The sequence below is a fragment of the Cryptomeria japonica genome, chromosome 9 (genome assembly GCF_030272615.1).
Source record: "Cryptomeria japonica chromosome 9, Sugi_1.0, whole genome shotgun sequence".
NCBI classification, from domain to species: Eukaryota; Viridiplantae; Streptophyta; class Pinopsida; order Cupressales; family Cupressaceae; genus Cryptomeria; species Cryptomeria japonica.
The window spans coordinates 751,134,212-751,158,984 of record NC_081413.1 but is presented as its reverse complement, the minus strand read 5'-3'; the positions used below and the strand labels follow the sequence as shown (position 1 = coordinate 751,158,984).

The 24,773-nt window shown below is 37.6% G+C and overlaps 1 protein-coding gene across 3 annotated transcripts in view; it reads right to left on the bottom strand.

Annotated features, from left to right (window-relative positions):
• LOC131064643 (uncharacterized) overlaps positions 1-24,773 on the bottom strand; it is an 85,273-nt gene that overhangs the window by 44,098 nt on the left and 16,402 nt on the right. For all 3 annotated transcript variants that reach the window (XM_057998860.2, XM_057998859.2, XM_057998861.2), the window contains one exon: positions 15,255-15,357. In XM_057998860.2, coding sequence (XP_057854843.2) covers positions 15,255-15,357 — 103 coding nt within the window. The remainder of the gene's footprint in view (positions 1-15,254; positions 15,358-24,773) is intronic.

Sequence of the window (24,773 nt, the reverse complement as noted above, 5' to 3'; positions counted from 1 at the left end):
TTAATTTTTTTTTCTATGCTTTTTTAAAACAATTTGTTTATTTTTTGTTGCATTTAGATTGATTACAAATGATTCCTAGGTAGTCTAAATCATTTCTAAGTTATTTACACAAGATTTAACACAATTCTTGTTGAATTTTCACAATTTTTTTGAAGAATCTAGTTTTCAAAAAAAAATTCAAACCCTACTTTTTTTTTAAAAAAACTTCGAATGATGTCTAAATTTATTTAAACTAATGTAGATAGTTTGCTTAGTGCTAAATTGTTTAACTAAAATGTTAATTTTTTTTTGCACTTTGTATGTGTAGGTTAAGCAAGCATTAATCATGGCAAGGGAGCAATGGCCACTAGATCCATGCCCATCTGGATTTATAGGCACCCGTCCTAGAGGTGCTAGAGATGGGGCATGGAGGTATGCCTATGAGGGACCCGATCCTGGGTCAATTATATGCATACAATGTGAGAGAATACTTCATGGAGGCATCAACCGCCTCAAATACCACCTTGTAGGAATAGATAGGCATGATGCTAGAGCATGCCCTGGGACCAATGAAGAAATAAAAAGACAAATGAATGCCCTACTTGCAGCTGGGGAAGAGAAGAAACTGCAAAGGGAGAGGGCAAAACTAGCCATGAGATCAGCCATAGCTGAATCTCAAGGTGTTTCTATTGACCTTGAAGAGGAAGAAGAAGCACTTGAGGGCATAGTGGGCTCTCGGCGTGGCCCACGTATCCGCAAACCGACCATCAGCTCACCCATTGCTTCTGCTTCCTCTAGTAGAGTACCTAGCCGGGGCCCTGTTCCACTTCCATCACAACGATCAGGTTCGATAGGTGATTATTTTGTGCCCAGAAACACACCTGGAGGACAACCATCATTAGAGGCTAGTGGATGGAATAAGGAGGTACATGAGAAAACTGACATTGCAGTTGCTGATTTTTGGTACTTCAACAACATTGCATTCAATGTGGCGGAGAATGCTTATTGGTTGAATTTGGTGACTGCTATGAGAGTTTCAAGAAAGGGGTACAAGGCCCCTTCTCGCAGGGATTTGAGTGGGAGGTTAGTAAATTACTACATAGTCCACTTGATTTCATTTTTAATTATTTTTTAGATTTCTTGTTTATTAAATCAAAATTGTGTACTAATACCTAATTTCACTTTGCATTTACAGGTTGCTCACAAACGCAGTTGCTAGGGCAAGAGAAGTGATGGAGGATCAAAAAATTGATTGGGCAAATTATGGCTGCACCATTCTTTCTGATGGGTGGACAGATGGCAAGAACCGCACCATCATCAATTTTTTGGTCGCTTGCAAGGACAATGTAGTGTTCTTGAAATCTGTCGATGCCTCCAACAAGGTGAAAAATGCAGAAACATTGGCTGGAATGTTGGAGCGTGTCATCATGGAGGTGGGGGTAGAGAATGTGGTGCAAATCATCACAGATAATGCAGCAGCATATGTGTCAGCAGGTAGAATCCTTTTGAATTATCACCTTTAGGCATTAGCAATATTCTCATTTGTTGTGGGCTTTGTTTTACTTGGTTGCATATTTCTTAAGAATAAATTCTTCTTTTGCAGGAAGAATCCTCCAAGAGAGGCACCCCACTCTTTTTTGGACACCTTGTGCAGCACATGTCCTTGACCTTCTTTTGGAGGACATAGGAAAACTTGAGTGGGTGACTCCAGTTGTGGAAGATGCAAGGAGGATCACTAAATATATCTACAATCACCCTTGGGTCCTAAATTTGATGAGACAACACACGCAAGGGAAAGATTTGGTGAGAGCTGGTGTCACAAGGTTTGCAACGATTTTCTTGACGTTGCAAAGCATTCTTGCTGCATTGACTTCTTTGAAACAAATGTTTGTGAGTGGAAAATGGCTTAACTCACCTTATTCAAAGAAGCCTGAAGGAGAGGCTGTCGCATGCATAGTCTTCGACAACCAATTTGCACAAAGGGCTGCAGAGATTGTGAAGGTTGTTACTTCAAAACTTTAATTTTTAAATTTTAGTTATTTTTGATTCAAGTCTCTCATTACTAATTTGTAACTTCATTATTTAAATTTTGATCTTTTTGTAATTTGTATTTTTCAATTGTAGGTGTCAGAGCCCTTGGTTCGAGTTCTTCGCTTGGTGGATGGGGATAAAACCCCAATGGGATATCTTTATGAGGCCATGGATAGGGCCAAAGAGTCTATCAAAAATTACTACAAGGGGGATAGGCTCAAATTTGATCCCATTTGGGAAATTGTTGATAGGAGGTGGAACAATCAGCTCCACCAACCCATTCATGCAGCAGGGTACTTCCTCAACCCTCGTTTTAGGTTCGGGGGTTCTTACTCAGATTCGAATGGAGAAGTCATGGAGGGCCTCAGTACATGCATTGAGAGGATGGTACCTGATGTTGAGGAGAGAGACCTCATTGTGAGTGAGCTCCAAAATTATGAGGGAGGAAGGGGTAAGCTATTCTCTTCAGAGTTGGCTAGGAGAGGAAGAACCACTCAAACCCCAGGTATAACATTTGCCATTTGGATTTTGGGATCTAAAGACTAAAATGATTGATAAATTATGTTTTCTCTTTTCTCTTTGCTTTCTAACTTTTCCATTTTATTTATTTTGCAGATGCTTGGTGGCAAAATTGGGGTGGAAACACCCCACATCTCAAAAAATTTGCCCTCAGAGTCTTATGTCAGCCTTGCAGTTCATCCAATTGTGAGCGCAATTGGAGCTTGTTTGAAGCAATCCACACGAAGAAGAGGAGCAAGTTAGCGCAGAAACGGCTCAATGACCTTGTCTACGTGCAATATAATCTTCGATTGCGCGTAAAGAAGGTAGAGGAACTAGAAGGTGGTCCAATTGACTTGGATGATATAGATCCTTACAGTGATTGGACATCACAGGAGCAGCCTCCATTGTTTTCCGACACTGACATCACTGATTTGGAGAGGCAGGCTATGGAGGAGGGGGGTGGATTTGGTTTCAGGCTGGATGACATTAAGGAGGATGAGGATGAGGATGAGGATGAGGATTCATTGCCAGTGCCAGAGGCAGGTGGAGACATAGCTTCATCCAGGATGGAGAATGAGTCTCAATCAACCATACCGAGCGAGGAGGCACAGTCACGCCCAGTCCCACAGCAGACTTATACGACTAGACAGTCTAGACCCTCTAGTTCTACCTCTCCCCATGTTTTTGCTAGAGCTGGGAAGAGGAAGTTGTAATTGTAATTTGTGATGATGTATTTACTTTTGGTTTTACAAAAACTATTTAGTAATTTACTATTTTGCTTCAGGCTTCCAGCCATCAGCATTCCTCATGAGGATGCGATTTTGTAGACACTTTGCATTTAAATATATCTAGAATCAGCTTGTTTCTTTTGTGTTATCATTTATTGACTCTTTGGATGCATCTTCTCATTAAAAATTGCAAAAAAAATGCATTTTTTACTAAGTTTAAGCGTGTTTTTAAGTTGCCGAGTTTTTCGCCGAGTTTTTCCGAGTTTTTCCCGAGTTTTCGCCGAGTTTTTTTCCCAGGGGCTTGGCGAGTCGAGCCGAGTCGCGAGTAGTTCAACTATGTTGCCAACAATCTCCCCCTTTGGCATTGATGGCAACACTGAATGTGAAAAACATCCAAGTGCCAAGGAATGCCAACAAACTCCAAAACCATCAAAAGATCTAGCAGTTTTCACATGAATACCTTCTCCCCCTTTGACATCAATGACAAAGGACGGATACAGAACCAAGAATACTGAACCAAATAGCTGACTACTCCCCTTGAGTAGTAGCACCATCTTCATCAACCCGGATCAAAAAAGTATGTCTGATAAGCTCACCGGATTGATGCATCTCTGCATCACTAAGTCTCTTTCGGAGGGTTGGTAACCCCCAACTGATCTCTGAGATATTCAAAAGTGTCTTTAGGCAATGGCTTCATTAGAATATCTGCAATCTCTTCCTTAGTAGGCACATAAACCAATCTGACTTCCTTTGCTTCAACCTTTTCCTTCAAGAAATTATACCTTATAGGAATGTGTTTTGATTTGGAATGAAATACCAGATTCTTTGACATATCAATAGTAGCAGTATTATCACAATGAATAACAATAGGCTCATCATAACTTACCCTTATATCCTTTAACATATGTTTCATCCATAAGATCTGAGTGCAGTTGGTAGCAGCTGCAACATAATCTGCTTCAGCTGTAAACAATGAAGTGCATGATTGTTTCTTACTAAGCCATGAAACCAACTTCTTCCCAAGAAAGAATGCACCGCCAGTAGTGCTCTTTCGGTCATCCACATCTCCTGCCCAAACAAAATATGTATATGCACATAATGTGAAGTCATCATTATTTGGATACCATAACCCAAAGTCTGTTGTACCTGTCAAATATCTGAATATCCTCTTGATAGCAATATCATGAGTTTCTCTAAGATCTGACTGAAATCTAGAAGCAATACAAACAGCATTCATTATATCAGGTATAGTCTGAGTTAGGTACGGCAAACCTCCAATCATTGATTTGAATGTGCTCGGGTTTACCTTAGGTGATTCATCATCCTTGACAATTTGCAACCGGTTATCATAGGAGTACTGACAAGTTTAGAATTCTCAAGTCCAAATTTCTTAAATAGCTCCTTCACATACTTAGTTTGACAAATGAAAATACATTTATCAGTCTGAGTAATTTGCAAACCTAAGAAAAATTTCATCTCACCAATCATAGACATTTCAAATTCATTCTTCATATCATTAGCAAATTTCATGCATAGACTTTCTTCTCCTCCAAATATGATATCATCCACAAAGACTTCAATAATCAATGTCATCATGCTCAATCTTGTAATATAAGTTACTATCAGCATTACCTTTACTCAAACCAAGCTTTGAAAGATACTTATCCAATCTAGCATACCATGCTCTAAGGGCCTGTTTTGATCCATATAAAGCTTTCTTCAACCTGCAAACCTTGTCCTTGTCTTCTGATAAAGCAAATCCATCAGGTTGTTCAATGTAAACTTCCTCTTTAAGATCTTCATTCAGAAAAGCACATTTGACATCCATCTGATATACTTTGTAGTTCTTATGTGTAGCATAAGCAAGAAAAAGTCTTACCGCTTCAATTCTAGCAACCGGGGCATAAGTTTCCCCATAATCAATTCCTTCTTCCTGTGAATAACCTTTGCAAACCAATCTAGCCTTGTTCCTCACCACTTAACCTTCCTCATTAAATTTGTTCCTGAAAACCCACTTAGTGATGCAAGTATTGTCATTGATGTCAAATTAATTGAAAGCAAGAAGCATCTAAAATAACATCACAGAAAGAATGAAAGTATCTAAAATATATCCTAGAGTCGGGTGTTGGTTTGGAAGTTTCCTGGCAAATCAGCACGATGAAGCAGAAGATTACAGTGAGCATGGTTCGTATCTATATCATTATCTGAAGGCAAAAATAGAAATCAAATGAAAACCATTAATGGAAAGACTTTATAAATAATCCGATATATTTATTACCCGATATATAATATGGAAAGACTTTATAATTATCGGCAAATATATTAATATAGCAGCAAGTTTATTAAAGCGAAAAAATGTTTTGATGGCGGATGTATTAACCAAGTATTTTTTACGGCACCTCATGAGCGTTAATATATTGAACAATATTATCGGCGGCACACTTTAAATTAATTAAAGCAGAGATAGATATGGAGCCGCAAAATTAAAAGTGAAAAATAAATCTCCACAGCAAAAATTATTAAACTTTGTGTTTTGCGGAACTTACTTAATACCGGCTGGGAGAAAATAATATCATAAATAAATTACATACCTTATTTTTACAATACATATCATCGGGTTTCATTAAGTTCGGTGGTTTGTTTATTATGAAAAGTATTGTCTAAGGTATAGTGGCATAAGAGTTTATTAATATAAACAAAAGTGTTTGGCAAACAAATACTCCCGTAAAAAGTTTATTAATAGAATTTAACAAAAAGAAGTTATTGAAATATTGAAGGATATGACTTTTCAAACTAAAAGTCATGTTGGTTTGCAACCGGTGGAACTAGCACATATATATATGAATTTTTAAAAATGCTTTGAGAAGGATGTTGATATGCTGGATATATATACTTTGTATAAAACTGTGGTTTTTTGAAAGTATACCTCACGTAGGTGAAGTAAGAGGTGTGCAAAGAGAAACATGAACAATCAGTCCTAAAAGAGCATAAGTTTAGAATATAATAGCAGATATATAAACTTAGCACATGCAGATTTGAAATGAAGAGTAAAGCAGATTTATGATCAGCTTACAGCAGATTTAAGAAAGAAATTGTGACATATTTGTATGAAGATGTGTATGCAGATTTAAAGAGTGTTACCATTGTCCATCATCCATTGTTACAGCAACATGTTCAAGATGGAAAATTAGATTTGTGAAGAGTGAGTTGGTGCTCACAATTTCAGCAAACAGAGTTCGGGGGTTGGTGCTTCCAGTGGGTTGGTGCTCACAAAACAAAGTTCGGGGGTTGGTGCTTCCAGTGGGTTGGTGCTCATAAAACAGAGTTAGGGAGTTGGTGCTTCCAGTGGGTTGGTCCTCACAAAATTGTAAAAGAACATAAATATATAGCATTCATTTTCAGTGGTTTTCTCCCGCATTGGGTTTCCACTTAAATCTTTGTGTTATTGTGTTCGTATGCAAAATTATTTTTAGTGATTGATTCTATCATATAAAATATTGAATTGAAAAGTTTCATTATACTAATTCACCCCCCCTCTCAGTATAACTGTGTGCTCTTCACTTAGTTCCAATAATGTTCTTGCCTTTAGGTCTAGGTACAAGTTCCCATGTCTTATTCTTTTCAATCTGATCTATTTCCTCTTCCATTGCTTTTAACCAATTTTCATCCTTACTGCTTCAATGAAAGATTCCAGTTCAATTTGAGAAATTAAACATACCTTCAGCAGCTAACCTTCTCCTAGTCATCACACCTTTCCTTTTATCTCCAATTATCTGATTTTCGGAATGATTTAGCTTTACATACCTGGGAGTCTTTGAATTTTCTTGATTTGCTGACTCATTTTGCTGTTCCTCTATCACTACTGAATTTTCTGATGCTATCGATGTCCCAGGTTCACTATTCTGAACTGATTCTTGCATTATCGGTTCAGGTCTAATAAAATCATCTTCCAGTCCATAATCATATGCTCTGATCTGATTACTGCCATGCTCATCCACCGTGACATTTATGCTTTCCAATATCCTATTCAATCTTTTGTTATAACATCTATATGTTTTGCTCTTAGTAGAATAACCCAAAAATATTCCTTCATCACTTCTAGGATCAAACTTTCCTAATGCATCATCTCTTCTAATGTAACATTTACTTCCAAAAATTCTGAAATATTTGACAGTAAGAGTATGACCAAACCATAATTCATAAGGAGTTTTATCGGTATCGCCTTTAATGTGTACTCTGTTGAAAGTGTATACAGCGGTATTGACAACCTCTCTCCAATAGATATCAAGTATTTTAGCTTCAGTCATCATAGTCCTTGCAGCATCCAAAATTGTTTTGTTCTTTCTTTCCACCAATCCGTTCTGTTGTGGGGTTCTAGGTGCAGAAAGTTGTCTCCTAATACCATTCCTTTCACAAAAGTTGTTTAACTCACCGGATGTAAACTCACCACCATGATTTGATCTTAAGCATTTTATCTTCAATCCTGTCTCAATCTCAACCATAACCTTAAAGATTTTGAATTTCTCAAAAGCTTCAGATTTCTCTTTCAAAAATGCCACCCACATCATTCTAGAATAGTCCTCAATAAGTAACATAAAATATCTATCACCTTGAAAACTTTTAGTCCTTGTCGGTCCACACAAATCAATATGATTAAGATCAAGAATTTCATGAGATTTATCATGTACACTTCTGAAAGAAGTTCTAACTTGCTTACCCATTTGACATTCTCTACATATAGGATTATGAGGTTTAACAATCTTGGGCAAATCTTTGACAGTCGGAATTGAACTGATCTTTACTATGCAATCAAAATTAACATGACACATCCTCTTATGCCATAACCAACTCTTATCAATCTGAGCAATCAAGCAAGCCTTCTCACCGGAGTTCAAATGAAGGATATTTCCATTAGTCTGAGTTCCAAAAGCAATCTCCAATCCAGATTTATTAATGATCTTACATTTTTCATCCTTGAATTGCAAATGAAACCCTCTATCCACCATCTGACCTACACTTAAAAGATTATGCTTTAAGCCTTCAACATAATAAACATTATCAGTATTAGTCTTACCATCCAATGATATTGTTCCTTTGCCTTTGATCCTACTTGCCTTGTTGTCTCCAAATCTGACCAATCCACCATCAAATTCTTGCAATGATAAGAACTTTCTTTTGTCACCAGTCATGTGATGTGAGCAACCACTGTCTATAACCCATTCATCCTTCTCTTCAATTTTAGCAGCCAAGGCCTTTTCCTCAGTATGTGTTGGTTCAATGACAAATTCCAGAAAATCATCCTTGATAGCAATAAAGACCCAATCTTTGCCGAATGAAGCACCATTACCGGATCCACTCACAGGTTCATCATCATCATCATCAGAAATACCATCATCATCAACAGCATAATAACATGATTTATCTTTATTCCTTCTAAATCTAGGTCTTCTCTGATATTCAGGATTAGGCTTATAATTTCTCATAAATCTTTCATGATTCCTAGCAGCTCTCCCAAGACATCTAGATGCAAAATGATCAATCTTATTGCATGAAAAACATTTAAAAGGGACTTTTCCTTCATACTTACTTCCAGCTGGTCCTTTAGGAATTCTTCTAGCAATCAGGGCTTCCAGCTCTTCAAGCTCTCTTTCTTCTTTCTCAATTTCCTCCATATCCTTACCATACATCTCTTTCCAATCTATCTTTTGTTTACTGGATGCAGAAGCTCTATATGCAGTCTCAGTTTTAGCAGCACTTTGATCTCCAGGTTCTTCAAGTTCAAAAGCAGTCAATTTCCCAAGTAGTGTATCTCTGGTCACAGGGGTACTTGACATTGTCCGGAGTTCATTGATAGCAGTAGCCTTCATCTTGTAAGTCGGAAGTAGAACTCTTAGAACTTTTGACACTATCTCATCCTCACTAACAGATCCACCACAACACTTGATACCCATGACAATCTCATTGACTCTATCCTTAAAAGAACTTATCTTCTCATCTTCTTCCATCTTCAAAGTTTCATATCTTACCCAAAAACCTTCAAGTTTAGCAATCTTCACAATCTAGTCACCTTCATAAAGAGTTTCAAGCTTTGTCCAGATCAACTTAGCATTCTCCAACTCTATGACATTCAATAAATTTTCATCAAATAGGGCGCTCAACAATGCTTCTTTTGCTCTTACATCATTTTCAGCTCTCTTTTGTTCATCAGCAGGTGTCGGTGTTCCAGAATCAGGATCATGAGGTATATACCCTTTCTCCACTATCTCCCAAACTTCAGCTCCAAGACATCTGAGATGAATCTTCATTCACTACTTCCATATCTTGTAATTTGTACCATCAAATCTGGGACTCTCCTTCCGGTAAGGATTGAATGTAGAACTAGATGCAGTTGCCATCGTATCTCCTCAAGCGGTTAAGCTTCTACAGAGAGGACCTTGCTCTGATACCAATTGTTGGAATGCACTGGTACTGGCAGTTAACTGAGAGGGGGGGGTGAATCAGTTTACTAACAATAACAGCAATTAATTCAATTATACACCTTATACTGGAGCACAACCCAATGAAGAATATAACATGAAAGCACAACACACAACACCAATATTTGACGTGGAAAACCCAGAAAGGGAAAAACCACGGTGGGAAACCCTACCCACAATCAAATGAATACTCTACAGTAGTATTGTGAATAATTACAATGGGGTCTGCACATGCAGAAAGGCCAACAGCCTAGAGCGCACTGCTCATCACAAAGTGAAGTCTCGCTGACTTACAAAATCATCGGACTACAATCCGGAAAACAATGAACTGTGAAAGTAGCATCTACTAATGCCTGATACAGTTCCGGTTAAGCACTAATGTCTGCTCTGCAATACAGAACCTTTCCAACCTTCACCTGAATGATATGACTTTATTTGCACTTAATCCTTCTACAATAATGCAGACTTCCCCAACCATCGATATCCAAATTACATGAGCAAGTCACCTATAAATACAGATCATCAACCTTATTGACAAGGTTGGCTACACCCTAAACCTATAAACCCATAAATACAAAATTTACATCATATGATACCACCAGACCAATATTATGATTTACATTACATAGCATGGACCTAAATCAAGTAGCCAAACAATTATATCCGTCGAGGAGTCCGCTAAGACCAAAATCCAACACGCTTCACTTGCGAGTAGAAACCCTCATTGAAAGTTTAACTGGATCCAAATAGGACCACCATAATAGCACACCATCCAAAGCAAAGTCGCCAAATGCTCGGGATATGATCAAGAAGCACCAACAGAATGAAAGAAACCGATTCCATAAGCCGGACCCAAAATCCACTTACCAAGTCACCAAAACAACATATCGGTAAAGCTAACCGAGAACGCCAAAAGCCAGTAAAGGCAAAAGCTAGCTGGTAAAGCCAAGAACAAGCCGGTAACTGGAAATACCAAAAGCGATAACCAAATTATGAAACCACCAAAATATAGCAAGCATATAACCATCAAAATAAGCATCCAAAACCGATTCCAGAGGTCTGATCATACCAGATCAAAATCACAGCCAAAACCAAAATGATTGCCAAGACTAACCGAGATAGATCCAACCGGGATACAGTGTTGACATCAATGACAACATTTAACCAAATCCAGCATATTGCCAATAGATTGATATTCCTTTTGTCATTTTGCTCTTAATGATTATAATGTTCCTTTGATTGATGTGCACATCATTTCATCAAGGGTGTGTATCATGTTTGTGAGCAGAAGTTTGATCACTTGAATCTTGGAATTCTAGAGACTAGTTTTGAGCTCCCAACTCCTCCACCACCTGTTCTTCAGCTTTAAGTGCTTCTCTTCCATAGGATGATCATAGTGTTTCAGATCTTACTTTGTGGGATGAATATTTGACAGGGATGTTAGACTTGTTTGTGGAGTCTCATACAGCAGATTTGCGAGACACACTAGAGGGGCTTTCTCTCTTCCTTGATGGTAGTTTTAGCACAACTATTATCCCATATTCATTGTCTTTAGAGATTGGAATTCATGAGTTTCCTCCTCTTGATTTGTCATGTTTCTTGGTTAAGTTTGATCAATGATTATGTTCTTGCTTATTCAAGCTTGGAGACTCCTACTTGGCTTTTAGAGACACGTTTGGAGACTAACTTCCTCTTAGTTGGACATGGAGTGGCTTCTTCATCATCCTATGGACTTGTTCCTTCCTAAGGGAAGATGTGTTACGGTAATTAGGTTTTCTATACTCTATTACACTTAAGCTAAACTTAGGAGTGCTTTTCCTAATCTTAAGTTATGCTTTTTAAGCTTTTTGTTCCTTTAAAAGACACATTGTATCATTATTTTCTCATTCAATTATTGCATAATCAATATCATTCATGTTTCTGGATCAATCGCCTTTTGGCCTCCACAGCTCTTTGCTTTTATCTCGTTTTGTGATAGGTGTTCGATTGCAAGTGATCTTTGGGAGTTGTGGAGTTGAGTGATCAACTCCAACATGGTAATAGAGCTCCAAATATGCAATTTCCTGTCCGTTTTCTGAAAGATCCAAACTTCAAGAGAAAAATCGGCTCATCTTGGAGAAAAACATTTTTTGCATTTTCTTCAAAGCCACAAAAAACCATCTAGGTATCCCATCAATTTGCCAATATTCATCAAATTTTGTGAGAAAAATAAAAAATAAGTTTTCTTTATTTTGAAAAAATTAAATTCAAGGTTTTGTTTGCAGCCCCAAGAAACCATCTAGGTATCTGTTAGATTTTCATGCAGTGAGCGAATTTGGTAGAAATCAGATCAAAAGGGTGTGTCTGATAGTTATTGGTTGGCTAAATTTAGCTTGTTTTTTCTTTTGGCCATAACTTTTTCTCAATGAACTTTTCAAGAAAAAAGATTTATGGGTTTTGTTCACAAGCCATGAAAAACTGTAAGGGTATTAGTTAAATTTTGCATGCAGAGAGTAAATTTGGCAAAAATTAGATCAGAAGGGTTGTTTTTGCTGGTTATCGACTGCTAAATTTAGCTCGTTTTGCATACGGTGTTGATATTGGGCAAACAAGCTATCGTCAAACAACTGATTTTGGGCTCTTTCCAGTGGTGTAGATGGTTTTCTCCTAATTTGCTGCTGGTACAATTTATCGCTTGTTGAAGTAAAATATGCTATTTTTTCTCCTGAGCTGGTATCTTTTTGCCACTTCCTCCGTTTTTGCAATTCTTGCAGCTTTGGAAAGGTCTCTTGCAGCTCTTCATAGCTATCCATGTATTTTTTTCCAAGTTTTGCTCTGTATACTTTTTATTCAGTCTTTTGTGTTCACATTTTGGATGATTACTTGGTCCTTTTGGCTCCTGGAAACTTTTTGTTTGTGTTCGATGACTTCATTCAAGCTATTCTACATGTATTTCTAGCATTTTGTCCTATTTGGACACTTTGAGCATCTTTTCCATGCACTTCTCTATTTGTAGACACTAAGATAAAGTGCCACCTTTGTTCATGTTTTGGGGGATTTTGCACATCTTGTTGTTCCTTCTTGTACTTGCACTATATTATAAAGTGCCATGGGAGGGTTGTGTAGTGCCTTTACATACCAATGTTAAACCATCATATTTCATCAAAGTTTATCAACCAAACTTTAATGAAGTTTAATGATAATCAGGAACCTAATTTTAACTTTCCTATTTATAATTTTAAGTGGTTCAAGTTCAATCAATTCAAATTCCTTGCATACAATAATAGGTCAAGAACTTATGCGTTGCTAATCTCAAATAATGTTGAAGATTCTTAACTTATTGATCATGAATAAAATTGGATCGCAATTAAGGAGGAGCCATCATTTCATGGATAAGGCTTGGCCATCTTGAATGGGGTTGTGATAATAGCAATTGAGGTCATAAAGAAGAGAACAAGGATACAAGGGTATCAACTTCCACTTCACATTATGTTGTCTAGAAGACTTGATGGATAATTGTGTTTTCAACTTTTGTTTTATACTCTTAGACTCAAGATGTTGTGGGCACATATTACTTGAATGAGAATTTGCAGGTAACTACCAACATTGAAGCTTTATCTATGTCTTATATTTGAAGTTTGAACTTTGTATCTCTTTCTACACACTATATTTGGCATGAAATAACAATACCAATTTTTTCCATGTTTCTATGAGTATTTTATTGTTTTTTAATTCGTTAAATTTTTCCCATTTTAAGCCCATTTATTGAATTACATTTACACTCTTAGTTTGACGTGTCAATGTTGTGTAGATGGAATGATACTAAGCTCTTGACTCTTTTCCTTTTATGATTCACCAATCTACTTTATCTCATCATCCAAGTTCCTACGGTGTGAACTCTTGTACTATATTAGGTGTAAACGTATGCGTTGGAAGCCCTATTTATCCTAGGTCATGATCCCCATCTGTAACCTTTGTACATAGAGAATATCATTGTCACCTTAGGTGCAAGAAACGTGACTTTCTTGCATTGAGGTAACTTGAGCTCAATAATGCCCTCTATTATCCACCAAAAAGCTTCTATTGTACCATTTTTTGGAGGAAAAGACAACTTCAAATATTGACCCTAGGGTAACTTATGTACTTCGAATTGGCTCAAGACTAGATTTTTTTCTCCTCCCTCATCATTTAATTTCCATATCAAAAGAGCTCTCCAAAATGTTTGCACTAGTAAAGTAGCAAATTGGTTTGAAGTCTAATTCTGGAAATATGGTGTACTTTCACTCGCCTTCCCTATAGCATAGTTATCTAATGAGTTTGTTCACTCAAGTCTTCCCCCAACTTGGTTAGAGCATACCATTTGCCCCACTCACAAACCAGGAGGCATCTCAAACCGAAATAACTACAAAGACTATTATGATTTGTACACATTTGCCACACTTTATGCGATTGTCCTAGACATGACACTTTGAGTACTTGGATAGATGTAATCATAGAACAAGGGACAGGCTTGCATTTTTAGGGACTTCAAAACTTTTGACCACATTCTCATACTTCAAGAGGCTCTATTATTGAGGCCCACCAACAATCTTTTCTTTTATATTGACATAAAATGTTTAGAAATGTATATGCTCAAAAAGAGACTCAAATAAAAGACCAATATCACGTAATATTAATATAGCTCCCAAGAGCACCACGAGATCCAACATCAGAATAAACCAGCACTAATGTAAAAGTCAACAGCTTCCAAATGGTAGCTGATTACAAAAAAGCAACTGTAGCATATTTATAAATATAAAGCATAATGACAAAAAGACCACAAAGTCAAGTGTCATGCAACACACAAAGGACACTAGGATCCTCAATGATGCTATATCAGGCTGATCCCTGACCTTCAGCATTCAAGTGACCAATGGTGGCTTGATACTGGGACATCAAACTCTTAGCATACTTCTCAATGGGGTTTTCTGCCAACCCTGAATACACTCCACCATAGCCAGAGGAAGGAAAGGGAATTCCATCAAGAGAAAAGTCAAAATACATTAAACGAAGCTTTTGATCATAACTGGCAGCAATTTGACCTAGAGGATTTTGAACCACATCTTTCCTACTAGTAAGTCTGCTGGCAAAACCTTATAAGTCCTCAATAGCCCTATAAGGCCCTGCATATCCTTCACAGCAGAAACAATATGATCAGTTTCTCAGTTATGGGGTGTGTGCAAAATTCCCCATACTCATGATCTAAGACCTAGTTGTGAATGACAACACTACAAGCCTTCATATCAGTCTGCCATGTTTATGTGTGTGTGATGTGTACATATACAAATGTGTGAGGTAAATGTATGCATGTAATATTATTATATTGAGCATAAATGTATGCATCACAATAACTAAACTTCTAAAATGTTCAATGGAAAAACAGCCAGTACCTCCAAACAAATTCCATCAGACACAATGTATCTCTCTCAATATGCTAATGCACTCAAAATTCAAGAGGAATGCCAAATCCTTCTTGTGACTAAGAAAAATAAGTCGAGGACATGATCAGAAAACAAGTTACCATGCTTTGGAATTTCTAGAAATCTGTTGGGTAAAATGTTTCCATAAGCTGCTGTCACACAGAGATCTGGTTTCAATTCTCTCATATTTGCGAGAAATGTTTCCTGCATGCAATCAAAATTAGTTTTCATTATCATCTCCCCTACAAAAACAGTGAGGAAATTCATAATATTGTGATGTGGTTGCTGTGGAATTGATGACTCATATATGAAGGGCTCTGAAAACATGTTTTATCCATTCAGGTTGAAACATACTTGTATGAAATATCAGACAGTTGTAAGATAAGATTTTGATGGAAGACCTTCATAAGGCAATAAACATAAGGCAAAAGAATCACAATACAATTTATCTCCAATCATGTAGGGATTTAGGATTAGGCTGTTAAAACTTGGAAGAATAACATACTTTGTCCAAAATTAGCTACCTTCAATGTGATTAACAACTGGGAACAATATCTCTAAACTTTATTTCAAAATTAGAGAACATAAACCCAAACAAATATATTGGAGACACTTAAATTTAAAGGTTTAAAAATACTACAAATTGAACAGTTGTATTATATATGGTTAGCCACACATGCATTTAATCTTTCTGAAATTATCGTACAGTTAATAATATGCCTCGCGTGCTCTCAATGACTATTCAACGTCAGGACAACATAACCAAAAAATAATATATTCAAGAAGCCAGAATTTCAATGGTCTACAAGTGCTATAAAGTTCTGGCACAGATGGCTAAGCAGAAATAAATATAATGCTCCTATACACTTAACAATATCTTGCAATGTCAAAAATTACATACCCAGCAATTTTTATAATACAAATTGTGCTCATTTTAGGTTCCATTCCATGGTATGTTTTAGGAATCATTTTAGCCCATTCTATAGCCTCTTTTCCTAGTTCAAGAACCAAAGTTTTATGTGTATGTGCATACTTGTTTTATGTGTTGTTTTCTAATGTTTTTTGTGTTCATTTTGTAATTTGTCATTTGTCATAACTTTGTGTTTTGTTTGTTCTTGGACAGAAGCACAATTACTCTGACATCTATGCAATCACAATACTGTCCCGAGACCATACAAGTTTTTTCACAGCCAAAACAATGCCATTCTGAATTCCATTCGTTTGTAATCATCACTCACTCAGGTCTATTGAGACTCCAACAATGTTTTTGTGATTCCTTGGCCAACAATAGCATTTACATGATTCTTGTATATGGTGAAAATGGATGATGAAAATAATAATATTGAAAGACTAACAAAGATCCAACCACAAAACCCTAGTCCAACAATGAAAAGCATCCACCATACACAAATGAAGATACCTAAGATCATGCAAATAAACAATAACAAAACAAGATATACCATTCACATGTCTGGTAGGGTTTGATCTCCATTTCTTCCTATCTCCATTGATCTTATTTGATATATTTGCTCTCAGATTTTATGTGTGCACAAGAGCTCAACAAAGAACGGAAATGTGGTTGATAGCTTGATCGTGAAAAGGCTTGATTGCATAAGATTGATTAGACACACTGATTAGCTAGGTAGATTGATTAGACGCATTGATTAGACACACTGATTAGGGTTGAAAAAGAAGAGGGCTTCCTCTTATATAGGGAACACTGTAAGAAATGGAGGGATAAGATTAAGAAATGTAAAGATAAATGGTCTGCTAGGATTAAAGGGTAAGTAGAGGAAATAATTAAATGATAAAGGGGGTAGGTAAAAGAAGAATTGAGAGATGAATGACATGTGTCATGGGTAGAAAAGGATAATGAATTAATTAAATAAATAAAGATTTATTTAATTAATAGAGTAAGTGGGATTAATTAAATTAATAAAATATTTATTTAACTTAGGAAAAAGGACAATTTAAATAAATAAAAGTATTTATTTAAATGAGGGAAGACTTAGAAGAGGATTAATGAATTAATTAAATAAATAAATATTTATTTAATTAATAGAAGACTTAGGATAAAATAATTAAATAAATAAATAAAATTATTTAATTAGACAAGACAATTTTAGGTGTCTACAATTCCCATTTTGAATTTGGTTTCTTTCTTCCTTCTCATGCTATTGAGACTAGTTTCTTGTTGGTTATTCTACAATCTCAAATCTTATCCCAAATTTCTGCAGCACTCAAATACTCTACAGCAGCTCTACAATTCTTTGGATACTTGGAATTGTTATTGTGAAGCTTTCCACAGGCCATTGGACTTCACTCCCTTGAGATGGTTTGCCGTGCTCTCCTTTTTGTATCACTATTTTTGTATTGTATTGTTTCTTTGGTATCTCTAAATTCTACATCTCCTAACATACACATAGCGTTAATATTAGATACACTTATTATTTTTCCTTTATCATTTACTTATATTTCCCTGGTTCTAGATATACACTGAAGAAATCTCAGTCCCATCATCTTGCTTATCCTGAAAAAAGGTAAATAAAATGCCTAGTCTTTTGAATAAACTTAATAGCTGGGTTGAAACTTACCCTGGCAACTTTTTCTTTGCTATGGTGTCACTTAATGATATATTTGACTCCGTTCTTGACTCAGTAGTACTTGTTAGCTCTTCTCACGAGTATAGGATCCCTAACATACAAATATGAACTTCCAAGAACAATATCAAATGCATCAAACACAACCACATTAATCTTCACTTCATCAGCATACTGTGGGCTTATGTCAAACTGAAATTTGCACAATTTGTAACTTAAATCTTAACACCCTTTTTTGCCCAATCCAATGGCTACAGGATGATCATATGTTTTTTAACCAAGCTTCTTAAATATATCAGCTCAAATAAAAAAGCATTGGGAATCAAGATCTACAATTGCATTTACTCTTGTTATCTATACTTAGAATTTGAGAATGTATATGGTTCATTGCTTCAAGTTCTATATCTCAAATCGATCCATAGTTGTGCCAGCTATGCTGCACTCTAGTACATCACTTATGTATTCTAAAATGAAAAGCTCACAAACTACCTCTATATGTATCTAACCGCCTATAATGGTTGTTATGGCATATACCTTAAAAGATTAAACCTATATTACACCAAGTTTTCTAGGATGGAGATAGCAGGAAACAAGGGGAAGCATTACCAATACAGCAAGGGATGGGAGGCTGTGATGCCCCCATCTTTAACCTAATAGTTAACAAACAACAAACAATCATGTGTCCAAGGGTGGCAGCCTTGAACACCTCCGATCAGTTTAGGAATCACAATTCGTACATAATAGTTCAGTAGGTAGTAGTATATTATACCAAGAGAAGATTGTAGCATGAAGAAACATTATGGAAAATCGTCTTATTCCATAAGACTTCATGATTTTCCTATTCGAGCACCCCCCATAAAGCATAGGGAATAAGTTGTAGTAATGAAGATGAGGTTTAATCTGCTATCCACCCAATTCTCATAATAACCCACGTGATGTCAACTCATCATACTCATCAAGGGAACATGAAGGAACGATTGCATATATTGATGCTACACCAAAACATACACTTGTAACATCTACCCATGGAGAACTCTTATGCATCGATCATCTATGAATGCAATTTCTTCATACCCAACAATGCATTATCCTCACGGTGGACTGAAGGGGCAGCCAATCTATGATTACCTTACTCATTAAGCAATTCTGATCATAAAACATCTATTCATTATTATCGCTGTCATAAGACATCCGATCTACCATTCATAATATCATGACATACATTCTTCATTATCGCTGTGGTAAGAACAGAGAGAATATCAATGACCCTGAATACGATCGGTGCCAAAGTTACCAAGAACAATGCATGCTGTCAAAGAAGACCATGCCGCTGTCAATACCAGTAAAATACAGTCAGCCAGCCCACTGGAATTATCAACACTAGTATCAATTGAAGAGAGACATCAAACAATACCAATTAAGACTCATCAAACCCATTGGTCAGTTAATCAAGTAAATGCTTATATTAATCAAGTAACAACCAATTACAAAGGGTGTGATTAATCATCTAAATAATTGTTTGACAATCAAAAGGCACGATTTGTATAGAGGTGCGATCAAGAAAGGGGTATGTCTATCACTGTAATATCCCGGATAAAAAAAACATTGTTTTTAAGAGCAATAAGAATTACCAACCAACACATAACCCGTTAAGGTTAAAAAACATAAACTCAAAGCTTGCTGAAAATGCAACCCTTCCACTTTTTGATCACCAAGTGCCCAATGTGGGAAGGTGAGAGCATACGGTGATAAGGGGTTCGTTAGCTCACAAAACTGCTCGAAATGATAAAGCAAATACAATACCCGCTTATCCAGCGGGAAAGCAAGAAACTTGGTGGTGAACCAGCCAAGAGAACCATACAACAGACACAAATCACTCTACTGCAATATTTCAACGAGAGGACTGAATTACAAATTACTCAACTCAACCGCTTATGCAGCGGGAGGACCATTACAACCAACATCACTCGACCATTTGTGCAGCGGGAGGACTGAATTACAATTTATCAAATGTAGGCGGCAAGCCAACCTCTTCCACTTTTCAGCAGGATAAGAGATTACAATCCAGAATGGGTTAGCAGTACTACTACTTAACCTTACAATAAAAGGGAAAGTGAGAGTAGAAGAATAATGCTGAACATAAAAGATAATGATCATGAAACTCTTCCAACATCAAAAACAGTAGGCTGAAAATGCATAACAAGCAATATATAAACCCACAAAATTACTCATATCTCTCTCAATACTCACTCAATTCACCCCAAATCACTCCCAAACCAACACTAGACCAGCAACGACTAAGACAAACCAGAACTAAGCTACCAAAACACCCCAAATTACTTGGCACACATCCCAATGCACCCTCTAAAACCCACGCTTAGCTAGGTAGTTTCGATTTGCATTATTAAATTCAATACTCAATGAAAAGTGCCATAAACTTACAATATGAATCGCTAGCAGCAAGAAGGATGATTGAACCAGTACCCAGAATGACCAGACACTCAGGCAAAGAGGTGTGATAAAAAGCGTGCTTCAGCCACAGGGAAACCAGCAACTCTAGAATTCACTCCAAACTCCAAAAACACTAAAATATGCAATGAAAGTACCATAGATTACAGCAAGCAGCTAGGTACTATATCTCAAGTACGAAACTGGAAAGCACTAGGGAGCCGCACTCCGAAGCTTCAAAGTTCTGACGCCAATCCGGCAGCATAACAATGCAAATTTTCAAGATAGCCTAAATGAGAGCCCAAGGCTCATATTTATAACTTCATGCCTTCCCAAATGCAAATGCAAATGCAAATGGCACCAAACTCCATTCAAATTCACTTTCATTTCGCCTTATGTCTCCCCACTAACATGGCACCCACTTACCTTTCCTAGGCAAGTTCGAACTTTCCTTATGGTGGCGTCTTTTTGTAATATTAAACATTAAACCAAAGATGTTTAATCCTCCTAAATGGCCACCAACAATTTCGCCCTTTGACTTAGGAAATAATCATATGATTATTAATTAATTATTTTTCCCTAAGTCAGCCTCAACAATTAATCAGTAACTGCAAATATTTAAATATTAAACCTTTGACAAGGAAGTAATATTTAATCAAATTACTTATGACTCCCATACTGATCATTAACAGAAACCAGGATGAAGCAGAGTAAAGAAGACCAAAAAACTGCTGCAAGACTAGGACCCTGTTCACTGCCAAAAATAGAAATACTCCATACTGCCACTTACTAAAAATAGCAAGTCATGAATTACTGCTCCAAAAAGCATGATCTTCGCACCTAGTGATAGAGCATGGAAAGCTCAGTAGGACAGCATCATCCAAACAGCCAACCCCTAACTTACTAAAAATAGTAAGTTCTCGCCTCACCAACGTTTGAAACCCTAATTCTTCATTCCACATAGCCTACAGGTCTCAGGAATAGGCCAATGGACCACTGAAAGTACATCATCGAGAAGGGGACATTACAGTCCGCCCTCCCCAAAATTGCTTGTCCTCAAGCAACTGTAAGGCTGGATGTAGTAAAATCTCCTCATTTTCCCATGTAGCATCCTCTGCTGGCAAATTTTTCCATTTTATCAAGTATTCCTTGATCACCCTTCTCAAAGAACGTTCCCTGAAATCAAGGAGCTTGAGGAACCAAAACTAGCACTCCCTCCTCATCAAGCGGGGTTAACTCAACTGAAGCAACAACATTGTGTCCTAGAGCCTTCTTGAGGCGAGACACATGAAATACATTATGAATCCTGCTGCTTGCCGGTAATTCCAGCTCATACGCCACTTCTCCAATTCTCTTGTTGACACTGAAAGGCCCATAGAATCGTGGCTTCAATTTCTCAACTCCACTCTTCTTGAGAGTAGACTGTCTGTAGGCTTGGAGCCTCAAGTAAACCATGTCGCCCACCTCAAAGGTGAGCTCTATTCGTTGTTGATCAGCATACAACTTCTGTTGATTCTGTGCATGTTGGAGATTGTCTCTCAGAATCCTCAGAATATCTTGACTCTGTTGCATCATATCCTTCGCCTGAGGGGTTTTGCTTTCACCAAATCCTAAGTCAGCGAAGCTAGGAGCTTCATAACCATATAGTGCCATGAATGGCATCTGAATGGACATGTGATAGGAGGAATTGTAGCAATACTCTTCTAGGTGAAGCCATCTCACCCATGCATTCTGCTGCTCCGAGACATAGTTTCTAAGATATCCTTCCAACCACTTATTCACTATCTCGGTCTGCCCATCAATTTGTGGGTGATAACTTGTGCTTGGAGTGAGCACAGTACCACATAATCTGAAAATCTCCTGCCAAAAAGCACTTAGGAACTTGTTGTCCCTATCACTCACAATGTTCTTCGGTAACCCATATAATCTAAACACCTCCCGAAAGAACACTTCAGCAACCTGAGCTGCTGTAAAAGAGATGGTGATGGCGAAAAAATAAGCAAACTTAGTTAGTTTGTCCACCACCACATCAATACTATCCTTCCCTTGAGCCTGTGGCAACCCAGTGATGAAGTCCATGGATATACTTTTCCATTTTTGACCGGGAATGGGCAAGGGTTGTAACAAACCAGCTGGCAGAGTGTGCTCATCTTTGTTTCTCTGGCATGTGTGACACTCCTTGATGTACTTCAAGACATCATTTTTAAGTCCCTTCCAAGAAAATCTTTCTCGGATCTGTCTGTATGTTTTGAAGTAACCTTGGTGACCAGCAAGGGGAATATCATGGAAAGTCTTTAAATCTTCTCCTTCAGCTTAGATTCGGCCACAATGAAAATCCTCCCTTTGTATAGAATCAACCCCTCCACCAATTTGTAGCTTTCAACATGAAAAGTACCTTCTATAATGCTGGTTGCAAACTGATTTTTGGCATAATCAGCAAGCAACAACTCCCTCCAATCAGCAGTAAGCTCGCACAATGAGCTCAAATGGGGCCTTCTGGACAAGGCATCAACCACAATGTTGTTCTTTCCCTTAACATACTCAATATCGAAGTCGTAAGCCTGTAGCTTACTCACCTACTTCTACTGCCTTTCATTCAAATCCTTCTGATGCATGATGTGTTTAAGACTATTATGATCAGTCTTAACAATGAACTTACTCCCCACAAGGTACTGCCTAAACTTTGCAAGGGCATGCATTATGGCAAGCATTTCCTTGTCATATATCGAATACAGCCTTTCAGGTCGTCTCAGCTTCCTACTCTCGAAGACTATAGGATGCTTATCCTACATAAGGACTACACCAACACCTTCTCCAGATGCATCACACTGCAGTTCAAAAGGTTTAGTGAAATCAGGTAAAGCCAAAAAGGGGCAGGAACTCATGATCCCCTTAAACTGATCAAAAATTGTCTGTGCCTTTTCGGACCATTCAAAAACTCCTTTCCTTGTAAGATCTGTGAGGGGGGCAGCCAACTGAGAGTATCCCTTCACAAACCTCCGATAAAAACCACACAAACCCAAGAATCCCTTCAAGTGTGTTATGTTTTCAGGAGGAGGCCAATCAATGATGGCTCTAATCTTTTTAGACTCTACCTTCACACCACCTGCACTGATAATGTGACCAAGGTAGAGCAATTCTTCCATTCCAAATTCACATTTGGACTCCTTGGCAAACAGGGATTCGGATTCCAGTATGCTTAGCACTTCATCCAAGTGTTGTAAATGCTCCTTCCAAGATTTGCTGAATATGAGTATGTCATCAAAGAATATCAGTACAAACTTCCTCAACTGTTTCTGGAAGATTTTGTTCATGCATGACTGAAATGTGGCAGGTGCATTCGTCAAGCCGAAGGGCATGACTAGGAGCTCAAAATGTCCAAAGTGGCATCTGAAAGCGGTATTCTCCACATCTGAAGCTCTCATCCTAATCTGATGATACCCTGACCTGAGGTCAATCTTAGAGAAGAACACTGCACCATGTAGCTCATCAATGAGCTCATCAATCCTCGGGATAGGATACCAATTCTTAATAGTTTTCTGATTCAGGGCCCGGTAATCCACACACATGCGCATGGTCCCATCCTTCTTTCTCACCAAAACAACAGCCGAATCAAAGGGGCTTTTGCTTGGCTGTATGTAACCCATGTCAAACAATTCCTGGATTGCTTTCTCAATCTCGTCCTTCTGCTTCTTAGGATACTGATAAGGAGTAGTCATAACCGGCTTAGCTCTTTCTTCAAGCTCAATGATGTGTTTTGTACCTCTCTCAAGGGGTCTACCAGGAGGTGGGTTCTCAAAAACCTTACTTCTCTTGGTTATCAAGGCCTGAATATCTTTAGGATAGCTCCGATTTTCTTTTAGTGGTTTTGAGGGCATAACCACAACCTTACTTCTGTCCGTGATCAATGCTTGAATGCCTGCAGAATAGCTGCCCTTGTCTATCAATGGATTTGATGGCATTATCAAACACTCCGCTGCCCATTCCACCTGGTTATGGCAGATCAGCCTCTCCATCCTTTTCAAAGATACAACTCTAAGTCCACCATGTGACATTCCTCTCAATACTACCTTCTTCCCTTCAGACATGAATTTCAACTCCATGGTTTGCAAGTTTAATGTAATCTCACCAAGAGATCTCAGCCATTGAATCCCGAGGACTGCATCATTAGTCCCACCAATGCTAACCACAAAGAAATAATCTTTGATTTCATGATTTCCCAACTTCAGAGACATGTTGGAAATCATCCAGTTGCAGGATATAGTGGAGCCATTTGCTACCATGACTTTGAAGCCTTCTACTTCCTCTGCCACTAGCCCCCTCTTTGCAACAATCCTCTCATCAATGAAATTATGAGTCGCTCCTGTGTCAATGAGAGCAATGACATAATTCTCTCCAATCACACCCCAAACTCTAAAGGACTCATTCTTGTGAATGCTCGAGAGTTGAGCAACCACTCCTCTGTCTTCTAACCCAATTCCAGGCCCTTCTGGAGCCTCTTCATACTCGTTGTCCTCAATTTCAATTTGCTGTTCTGAGATTTCAGAATCTAACCCATCTGCAGAATAGCAC